The sequence below is a fragment of the Scomber scombrus genome, chromosome 21 (assembly GCF_963691925.1).
Source record: "Scomber scombrus chromosome 21, fScoSco1.1, whole genome shotgun sequence".
Classification (NCBI taxonomy): Eukaryota; Metazoa; Chordata; class Actinopteri; order Scombriformes; family Scombridae; genus Scomber; species Scomber scombrus.
Genome location: NC_084990.1, coordinates 17838982 through 17850696, shown reverse-complemented (window position 1 = coordinate 17850696; position 11715 = coordinate 17838982). Strand labels below are relative to the sequence as shown.

At 39.2% G+C, this 11715-nt stretch overlaps 1 protein-coding gene and 1 non-coding gene across 2 annotated transcripts in view; both read right to left on the bottom strand.

The window, feature by feature from the left end:
• Positions 1 to 94, bottom strand: trnai-uau (transfer RNA isoleucine (anticodon UAU)). Its single transcript has 2 exons — positions 57 to 94; positions 1 to 36 (listed from the first exon to the last, which is right to left on the bottom strand). It is a non-coding gene; the product is annotated as a tRNA-Ile (tRNA).
• Positions 95 to 4254: 4160 nt separating this feature from the next.
• mta3 (metastasis associated 1 family, member 3) overlaps positions 4255 to 11715 on the bottom strand; it is a 33313-nt gene continuing 25852 nt past the window's right edge. The window contains exons 17-19 of the mRNA XM_062442134.1: positions 11197 to 11228; positions 10985 to 11103; positions 4255 to 4495 (exon numbers count right to left, since the gene is read on the bottom strand). Coding sequence (XP_062298118.1) covers positions 4324 to 4495; positions 10985 to 11103; positions 11197 to 11228 — 323 coding nt within the window. The 3' untranslated portion in view covers positions 4255 to 4323. The remainder of the gene's footprint in view (positions 4496 to 10984; positions 11104 to 11196; positions 11229 to 11715) is intronic.

The window sequence follows — 11715 nt, the reverse complement described above, 5'->3', positions numbered from 1 at the left end:
TGCTCCAGGTGAGGCTCGAACTCACAACCTCGGCATTGCTCTGCTGAATACTGTCATATAAGTACCGCGCGCTAACCGATTGCGCCACTGGAGCTTCGGCAGGAAGCCACTGGGAAAACGATTTAAGAGCAGACGTGGGAATGCCTGTCTTTAAAAAATAAATCTGTGTTAAGGTTGTGTCTTCTGTTTTTATTCCTGCCTGGTTTTTAAATCGGTGCAGCGTTGGAGGTAATGTGAACCGGATGGGAACGTGCCGGTGGTCACACAGAGTTCAGCCTGCAGCAGTTTATATACAGCCGATTTACACGCTGCGTTCACGTACCTCTCATAAAGCTCCGAATTACAAGATCAACAGGAGACACAGGAGAAATACGACTTGTGCAACATAAAAGTGTGTCTTTGTGTCTCTTTTTAGGATCATGTTGAGTTTATGAAGATACCTCACAAAAAAAGAAAAGAAAAAACAGCTTTGAAAGGTTTTGCAAAGAACAGAGTAAACAGCAAAATCAGTTGATATAGGAAATATAAAATCAAGACAAATATAAAAATGTAAGTCACAGACTGCGTGAAAGCATAATGATAATAATCTTTTAAGTTATACACAAATTTTTGGAAAGTGGATTGAAGGTTTCTCACCAGTAATCATATCAGAAACAATAATTTAGTTTGAGAAAACAACTAAAAAGTATAAAATGGTGAACTAAAACCTTTTTTCCCTTTTGCAGGCCCAGATTGTGATTGTGACCAGACACGTGTGTTTACATGCATAATACAACTATATAAATTAAAATGTATGACAAGTTTGAGTTTATGCCACAGCAGCAATCTGTAAAATCTCAATTTATACAGTTTACTAAATGTCCAGAGCATGTCCTCCTAAAACACCTACGCAAAAGGTTGTAAAGCCAGTCGCCCAAACACAACATATAGTTACCTTTGCGTTTAATTTGGAGGACTTGTTTGTCCACCATGCTCTGTCATTATCATAAACTCATTAAAAGCATGTTTGTTTTTGCTCATATGATAGTTTTAATATTTCTGGCAGTACATGAAGGCAGCAGCATTCAAGTGTTGCTCTTACTATCCCTACTGTGAAAGCTAATGGATACACATTATTATGACTAAAAGTATGTGGGCACACCTCTGACCACTTACATTTTGTGCACTTTTGATCTGAGGTTGTTTTTCAGGAGACAAAGTAATATTTTAGACAGTAGCGTTCTGAATGGCAGCAAATCCCAGCAGCAGCTTCCAACATCTTGTGGGAAGCCTTCATAAAAGAATTGAGGCTGTTAGTCGCATGTAAGTGTCCACAATAACACACACTTTTGGCCACACTAGCGTGCATACTGCCCTAAAAAAGCCTCCAAATTTAAGTCAAATGTACAGCTGTTAAAATACATTACTAGAGAACAGATGACGTGTTAAAATTAATCTGCTGAGGCTTTTCTAATCCCCTGCAGTCCCACGTGCCTATAGCTGAAAGACAAATCCAATTACAACATGTCAGGTTCAATCTAAATATTGTCATTCACACTCTCCCCCTTCTGTTTCTGATTTCCCCCTTCAGTGAAAACCACATGAACTGTGTAGAAGAGATGGCGGAAACAAACAAACCAATAAAAAAATATTTTTTAAAAACAGCAGTTGACTGTGGTCACGTTTTTAAAGCTGCATGCAGTGACAAGAGAGAGAAGCTGCAAATGAAAAGCCTTTAAACACAAACACACACATACAGAGAGAGTAAAGTACCTTGAGGCAGGCTATAAGCTTCCAAGAACATGGTTTATATTCTGAGAGGACTCCTCATTTCTCATCACTGTGTCAAATCGCCATTTTTTGAGGGTATTTTTTTCACAACATCCTCGCACAGGCCACAGCGTGTATCAGGCCTCATCTATCACACACCCCCTCAAGAGCAACACAAAGCAAGACAGAGAGGCAGAGGGATGGTGTAGGTGGATGGGAGACAGGGCAGTCTGTCAGAATATAACACCACAAAAATGACTCACTGAGACTGGACACCAAAAATTCAGCATTGTGTTGTTGTTGATGGGTTTTTTTATTATTCTCAGCATATTCATAAGTCAACACATGACATACAGGAAACACTAACATAAACATTCTGAATGAAAGAGAAGAAATCATGTGACCCAGTGGTCATCAGCTGAGGCTCTCACCTCAAAGACATGCGGCGGCGATGCCAGATTTGAAACTCAGAATAAACACACCTGAAGGCCTGAATGGATTAACCGGCAGCTTTTTGAGGCAACACCCTCTGGCAATACTGTCATGCAGCAGGGGGAGAGGTTTGGAAAAACAGGATAAACTTGATTGTTGGCTTTGAAGAACAAATGCAGTGAAGAAAATTTATGTCGTTAGCAAATAGCAAACAGCTGCTGGCAAAAGATGCTCGTAATTTTTTCTTCTTTTTCCTTGCCTCAAAATGTTGCCGGTGTATCACAGCCTTGAGGAAAATATTACAGATCCATGCCCTTTTTCTGCTGCAAAGGAAGTGATTTAGTACCCATGTTAGGGCTAGGTAGGTACAGTCGGCCATAGAAATAGGATGAGTAGAATTTACAGTGCCGTAATGAGATATACAATGTATTATACACTTGTTCTTAAGGGAGGCTTAGCTCTATGCTGCTATCTCTTTGCCTTGTTATATTTGGAGACCTGCAGATTCTTCATGAATAAGTGACAGCTTGTTAGGTAGCGATACAGAAGGTTTGTTAAATAATATCTTCAATGTCAACACCGGCTCCACCTCACTGATTTAGACTTAAGGATGGAAAACTGCAGGTGAAACACAAATTGAAGCAGCCATTTCTTAAAAGGCTGCCGGTTCATATTCATATAGTGCATTTTCTTTTCTTTTTTTTAAATGTCAGCAATGGACATTTTGCCTCTTCTCCAATGTTGAAGGATATGGCTGACAATTTTTTAAATATTTTTCTAATCATTGACAAATTTCAGAGCCAAACCAACAATTAAGTGATATTACTTAGTGTATTCAAAGCATAATATATCTTATTCCTCTGTGCCATAGATCTCCAATGTTGTCCAAAAACTATTAAAAACATGAGTGAGCCACACTGTTGCATTTGGTGACAAGTACCTTTGCCACAAAAAATATGGTCACAGTAGTATGTTTAGTAACAGCTCCAAAGATTAATAACAGCATTTAAATGTGTGGCTCATTGACATGTTTATATTGGTTTTTGGACAACAGAGGTGTGCAACACAGAGGAATAGATTCTCTGAGTCAGAAGAGCTATTGCAGGCACCCCTGGTTCCAGAAGTAAAAATGCCATTCATTTCTCCCCCACAGATGTTACCTTACAGATGTTACTTTACTCACAGTTTGAGGTATTTATACACAGTGTGAGCACAATTATGCATGAAACTCTTCCAATTAAATAAGTGGTACAAAAGATTAACAACATGCATTAGAAAATATCTGGTTCTTTCTTAAAGAGTCAAAGGTATAAGACTGTATGCAGACACATTTTGGGGTAGGAGTTAACTACAGTTGTGTACATTTAGGATAATGTAAGTAACTCAGCAAAATATATAACCTAGGTCTGGTCATTTTTAGACATTTTAATGTGGAAAAGTTACATACTATGTCTTTAAGGATATAAGGATATCGTTTAAAGAAAGTTTTGAAATGAGAATACAGAAAACTAACTCTGTATGATATATCAGACTTTGAAAACACACACAATACTCATAAGGATGAGTTCATTGTTGGTTTCACTCTGCACAATTTACTTGTTGACAAAAAGAAAAATATAGAAAATCGTCAGCCATATCCTTTAAATGAAGGTTAGACCCCACAAATGCAAACTTACCCCCCCCCCCCTTCTATCCCAGTCCAGCCCCATGCCCCTCCCCCTTCCCAAAATAACTTTATACAAACTGATAAAACTTCACGATTCACAATCAACACAAAGGTCACACAAATTTCCGTCATTATGGCCATCCATAGAAAGTAAGAACAACATCCCCTCATTCTCTCTTGTTGTTGGCATGATCACACGCACACACACACACACATACACTCCACATCTTTACACACTCACATGCACCCATGTATGTACATATACATATACATTCCCACGGGATTAAAGACAGGCAGCACTTGCAGTCAGGTCAGGTGTTTCTATTGCATCACGGCTCATCACATCCTTCTGGGTAAAAGTTGTCAAGGATTACGAGGGTATTTTAAGGATTAAAAGCAAAGGAGGGTTCGATTTCATGAGAGGACAATAGGGGGAGAATTTGTTAGTGTGTGTAGGTCGGAGGGTCCGTGTTGGATCAGTCGTGGATGACGATGGGGCCTCGCATCCTCAGGCTGGGGTGAGGGTGAGGTGGGGCCAGGACGAGCCCCTGCGGTGGGCCCTGGGAGACCCTGCGCAGGGTGATCTGCTCGCAGGGCTGCCGGCAAGCGTGCCTCAGCTGGGACCGGGACAGCAGCCGTCTGGCCCTCCTGGAAGTTTGAAGATAAGACACGACTATGAGTGAATAAGATTTACCCATGAAAACCTAAAAATTTAAATATTAGTGATTAGTGATATTAAAAGTAGTACACAAAACAGTCTCACCAATGTGCCCACTTGGTAGTTAATCTGTTTAAAAGGTCAATATCAACTTTCAATCTCAACTTTTAAGCCAACATGGGAAAGCAATGCAAAATTCAATTCTATGACCATATGAAGAAGATTGTGTGATTTATTGAAAAGCTCAAGAAAGGCTACTAAATAGACTTTGTGGTGAGATTGTTTTGTGTCACTTGAAATAAATAATTCAGCTGGTAGTGTATCCAAAAGAGGTTTTGTGATCTAATGTTTTCTGAATGTACTTTTTGGTATTTTGTCATTTCCTACATTTCCCAGAATCCCAATCCTCCTCTTAGACAGCGTCTGTTCTTAAATTTCCTTTAACTTAATGGGTTTTTACAGCTCAAACATGTTTCTGAGATCTTCAGACCTTATTCTTAGATAAATGCTTATCTACTGCTGTGCTGGGTGGTAACATGTGAACACACTGTCATTTTAAAGCAGCATTAAATTGTTTTTGACCACTTGGGGGCAGCAGAAAAAGCTGTTAACACAACATTGTCATGTTGAAGTTGCTGTGGCAGTGTGTGGCAGTGTGTGCTAGCAACCTGTACAGCAGACTCAGAGCAACATAAGCATTCACTTGTGTTTCTGGCCACCTGGAGATGGTTAGTTAGGTCTATTTTCGGTCTCCACCATCTCCTATGGGAAATATCGGGCTCTTTAGCTGCTATATGCTGCATTGTGTTGAGGTCACTAACTTTGTCCTTCAGTTGTTTTGTGCTGAGAACAGCTGCCCGTAGAGGCTGGACAAGATTAATGAGAGCGGTTACGCTAAACCAAAACATCCCATTTCTTTTCTCCATTTGTTCTCTTGCATTCTTTTTAATGTCTTTATCTTTTTTTTCTTCTGCAATTATCTGCCAACCAATTGTATCAATATGATTGTCCCATTCGATTTCCAAAACAATTGAAATCGATCAAAGAGCTACAGGGAACTGCAGAGCCAGGTGATAAATCACATTTTCAGTTTTCACATAATAATGTGTTCCATTGTTAATATGAAAATATTGATTGGTGCTGCTTTAAACAAGATTTATAAATTCATATTTCATAACCACTGGCCTGCAATCACAGCCTCGTTGAAACTGTAGCTCTTGGCAGTAATTGTCATTTTGTCTCGGTTAAAACAACGAGATGCATACATACATTGTACTACGCAGACATTTATTTATCTTATACAGACAGAAACACGTCTCGGCTTTTCACAAGAATAGATAAAAACAACTCTACATGAGAAAAAAAACCCACTGAGTTACAGAAGCTTGAGGAACAGAGGGTGTTCTTTCAAGTCGAGATATAAATGATTTACAACTGCAACTCAAAGCACAACATATGCTGTGAAGGCACTGAATGATGGTCTATTGAATTAAGTGGTGTAGCAGAAATATCTTCCTCTTCCTCTGATCTTTAGAAAAAAATAACGAATACAAGACCATTGCCAGTAGCTGTTTTTAACAGTTGTAAGGTGGATTGTAACAGCTTGGCTGTGATTTGGAAAATTTGCTATGGCAGATATTTTTAAAGTTGAATAATAATGCTCAAAATTGCTCAGTAGCCAAAAACTCTTTTTTTTTTTTTTTTTTTTTAGCATTTTTGTTACATTGCATAACTGTAGCCACCTATGAGCTCATCACTTACATACTTCAATGTGGCAGAAACAGCCTGCAGCTGAATGAGGTGCCAACACACAGAAACACTGGTGATAACTGGCTTTGAGTTGTGTTTTATAAACGTTCATGTTTCATGTACATTAATGGTTTACCAGTCATTTGACAGCAAAGATTTTACTGGACTAATTACTTGGTTGTAAAATGTCATAAATTGACATCTAATTCTGTTTTTATCAATGTGCTCTGTCTATAAGATAAACAAACTAACAAAGAGAGAAGACTGTGAACTTTACAGTGATTCAGATGATTTACTGTAAGGAGAAAAATAAAGCTCGAGGGCAACGAATTGAGGTTCCATGCCGCTGCAAAAGTGATTGGAAACAACCGCTTTTTCTCATTTCGGGAGGATTCACTAAAGCAGAGTGCAACATTTATTGAGCGCCGGGACTCAAATTACTAACACACATCTCCGTTATGAGGTGAGAGAGAGAAAAAGAGAGGGGGACATCTCTGCAGGATTTTTGTGGTTTATGAAGGAGCTTGGTGGTAATTTCCAGACTGCAGTGGGCTTTGTGCTGCAACAGGAAGGCTCTTATAAAGGCCCGCAGCAACCAGCAACACCAAAACCCAAGACCATTGGGCACACTAACGTGTTGGACTCAGTACTAATGGGATTCATTCGGAGACAAATGAGACATACATAACCACAGTATATATGGTGATTATTCATGGTTCCCTTTAGGGTGTCAAGACAAATACTTTCAGGTTTGATGCACAGCAAAGCACACTTTCTGTGCTGTGATTTTCTTCCTCTTTCACAGCACTTTCAGCAGCACTAAGGTTGTTTTTTCTTGTATTCTGAACTCGAAAACACATCAGTTCCCTCCAGATCCCTGCTGATGATAACATAAGTGATAGAGCATTCAAGAAGACTTTGCACAGTTTGTCCCCCTTATCTGAATGTGCATGCAACACTTGTGCATCTATCTACGCATCTTTTTGAATACAGTGTACAATGAGACTGATTATAACTCAGCTTGATATTTTCACTTAAGAGTTTTTCATCCTTTATTCATTCAGGGAAGTTCAGAGAGGAAACTTCCCCTCCTGATCACATTCACAGTTACAAACATTCACACCCGGAGGCTTCCCAGTACAACCACAGTCTGATCTACCGGCCACAGAGCAGCTCGACTGGAACAATTGGGGTTCAGGGCTTTGCTCAAAGTCATCTCAGTGATGGTAATGAGGGAGGGGGAAGTGCTGCTTTTTCAGTGGGGAGGATTAAACCGACAACCTAACTGTCACAAGCTTGTTTCTCTAACTGATAGGCTACCACTGCCCCACGGCGATCCACGAGCAAATATAAAAGAAGAGAGGAACCGAACAGATTTAACTCTGGTGGCACATTATCTAAAGCTCTGCTGTTTGTCTGTTCAGCTGTCCATGGGGAGGAGGAAAACAAACATGTAAATCCACGCTCAAACATATCAAGCTGTCCTTTTTTTATCTCTCCTCACGTTTTTCCAACTTCTGATGCTTTGTCCTGTTCTTTCTCTGTCCAAATTCAGCTTCTCTGCATCTTACATTAGATAAGGATTAGGTAGAACTTGGTTTTTCAGTATTTTTTGCAATACAATATAGTTCTGAGATCTATTTTTAAGCCATGCTAGCCGTGTGGGTCTTAGGACAGCAATGTCAGTCATTCCTCTGAAATATCTCAACGACTTTTGGATGGATTGCCCTGACATTTCGCACAGACATTCATGGTGCCTAAAAGATGAATCCCACTGACTTTGGTGAGGCTCTGACTTTCCATCTTGCTTCACCAGCAGCTCAAAGCTTAAAGTTATCCAGTTAAATATCTCATAATATAATGTGTCACTGCACAGCAGCAGTATTGTGATCAACTGTTGATCCTCTGGCATTTTATCAAGCTCCGTCATCAGGTCAAAATTACTCATAGGTTATTACTTTCTTATTTTTTTCCCAGTTTGAATTGTCTGTGAAGCACTTTTTAACCTGTATTAAGAAAAGTGTTACTTTGCTGTCTTTTTCAGTTTCTGTCTTTTTGTCTCTCTTGCCTCCTTGAATAAGTGGGAGAGATCTCCCACTCCCACGTCTCTCTGCTCTTTGACACACTGCATTCTTCATCACGCTGAGAGAGAAAAAGAGAGGGATAAAGAGACGGAGAAGGGGAAGAAAATGAAACTTCTGATCATCTCTCATTAGCAGCAGCCTTTCAGAGCAGATCTATTAACATCTTCTATTTCAGAAAAGCATTAATTGTGTACAATGGAGAGCAAATGATGGCATAATGTAACAAAGGGTACAGTATTCATAACGATGCTATCTCTCTCTCACACACACACACACACACACACACACACACACACACACACACACACACACACACACACACACACACACACACACACACACACACACACACACACACACACACACACACACACACACACACACACACAGACAGTCATGTTGATCTTGGTGGTGAGTGAGTGATCTGTTAATGTGATAATGATATTTCCACTCAGGGTCCCAGTGGTGCCTGGCTCCTCGCTGGTCCATCTGCACCAGTTAGCTGCTCTAATTTTAGCCCCGGCGGTCCGAAGGCGGCTGTGAGGGCCGGGCGCCATGGCTCATTTAGACACGGGCTTAATGGAAGAACATCTTTCTCTCTCACATACGGACATGCAAGCTTTGACTCATTATCCACATGCACGTGTGTGTGTGTGTGTGTGTGTGTGTGTGTGTGTGTGTGTGTGTGTGTGTGAGAGTGTGTGCGCCTGTACGTGTGTGTGGAGAAAAAGAAAAAGCAACACATTTTCTGTGTGTGTATTTAACTGTATATTCAATCATGTCTAATACAGAGTGTATACAGTGTAGTATAAAGAGAAACACATCATGAATGTGAGTAATATGCTGTTTGGTTTCTTGTGATATTGAGATCAGCATTTCTTTTAAACATTTTCTTTTGGAAAATTGATGTGTTTTACCTGCAAGTCATTTGTTTAAAAGGCAAAGAAGCAGCACCAACATATTCCTATCAGCTATAAGCAGAATATTAGGCTACTGCTGAGGCATCACATCATATATTGTAAAGAGCTCTTTATGGATGAGCACATATACATTTTACATATACATTTTACATATTACATATACATTTCTGAATGAACTCCACAATATATCAGAAAATGAGGTTGAAAAAGCAAATCACACACTGATTGTCCTAAAACAAAATTCAGGTGCACAAATGAACATTGGATTTTTCTTGCTGTAATAATTTCTCTTATTCATACTGAACATTAGAAGATCCCTTAATGATGGACTTTCTATGGAAGTGATGGGGGACAAACTCCACAGTCCTCCTTCTGTGTAAAAATGATTGTTCAACATCTTAGTTTTTAGCACTTAAACACAAAGAAGAGGTGAGACTGAAGGGAATGTCACTACGTTTGTAGGTATTTCGAGTATGAACAAAGGTATTTTGTCATGGACAATATTTGTCAACATGGATTTTGCGGTCACTATAAAACCACATGGCCGGCATGGCTAAAAATAACATGTAAACTATACAGAAAACCATTATTTTGGACAATTGAGTATTAATATTAATAATTAACTCATATTTTAATGGCAGAATTTAAGCCTTAAACAAAACAGCTCAATGAGTCTACATTCAGAGAGCCCGTTTTTAAATACTCAGGTCATGAATGGAGGTCAGGTCCCCCAGCACATCCTCTCTAAAATTCTAAAAATGTTTATTTGGATTTTTTTCCCTCTGTAAATTAGCAAAGGCTTATAAACCCAGAACGCCTAACAGTCTCAGAGCTGTGTCTTTTCCCAATTGATGTTTTTTATGGATGACATGCTGACATGTGACAGCAGGAAAAGCACAAATAATATAAATAAAGATGGCTAAATTCACTTAAGCAGCTTCAGATTCAGGGTGCTGGTATTCAGACTCGCTGTCATGCTGTCTTGACACTTGTATAGAAAGGAGCCATCATTACTGTAATTACTTACACCTGTGCTTTTACTACTGTGACAAGTCAAGATGTTGAAGTGAAAAAGACCTTTTGGAAACAAATTACACAGTTCAATAATCCTTTGTTATGTCATTTCCAAGCATGAAGGTCTAAACGCTGTTTCAAAGCCAACTTCACACAGACAAAAATTAAACTCTGGTGAAGAAATACTGAATCCACCAGAGTCCTTTTGATTAGTCTAAACATAGTCAAATTTAAATATACTAAATCTCTAAATATTGAAAATCAAGTTTTAAGTGGAGAATTCATGGTTATTTTAAAAAATCCAACAAATTCCCACCAAAAAATACAGAGAACATGGTAATTACTGCCCTGATGTCATATTTTCATCAGTTTCTTCTAGACTGCAGTTTTGCTTCCTATTTAGCTCTTTCACAAACATATCTTGATTCAGTTTGTTTAAATCTGGGCCTTTACAGTGTTTCTGTGCAGTCAGTATTTATGTGAGTTTAATCACTTGGGAAATATGTGGTATCCGTCTGTGCTTGTTTGTACTACACTGCTGTCTGAAGTCACAACAGGACAAAAATAACTATGTGTCCTTTTTTGTCACAGCTCAATACTTCTCATCAGCTCTTGATCTTAAATCTTGATTTATTTTCTCACACACACGCTCACTCACACACACACACACAGTAAGGCCATCGGAGGTCGGAAAAGGGTCACCTTTGCTTACCTGGTCTCCCGGGTGACGAGGAAGAAGCTGTCATCAGGGGCATCGATCCAGTTGGGGCGTCTCTTGCGGATCATCACTCCTCCCCGGGTGCTTCCGCTGCTGCTGCTTCGGCCGTTATGCTGCAAAAAAAGATGATTAAATATTACTTCATTTCAATCAGCAGTGATGTGAGTGTGTAGGAATTGTTTTAATGAAACAAATAAGATACTTACCAGGAGAGGTCCACCTGTTGTACCTGGGTTCTCTGCAAAACAAAGCCAGAGCAATGAGAGAGAGATGCAAAGTATGCGTGAGGGGATCTGTCAATTGTAAATAGTATTGATTAGTTTATTACTTTTCCTAGTAACAAGTGGTGCAACAAATGACTGTGTTTCAATTTCAGTAAAAATAGTGAAGTTACCAATAAAAAACAAAGTGTCAGACTGAAGTTGAATCATCCAAATTATCCAAATGACCCCCATCTGCTGATTCGTTTTCATTAGAATTAGTTGTCATTCTCTCCAACGAGCTAGTTTAGATAAGAAATGGCAGAAAAGGTTATCAACTCCTGGTGTATCTAATTTGATTTTTTTTATCAAGCAAAAGGAAGACAAGAACATTGGATATAAACACTGTTTGGTCCCCAAGGTTCATTCACATCATTAGTAACTTAGATAAAAGCAAGAGGGGATGCATTTTCCAATATTTTGGGGGGAGAGGGGGGTTTAACAGATGTAATACAAGTGGGACTT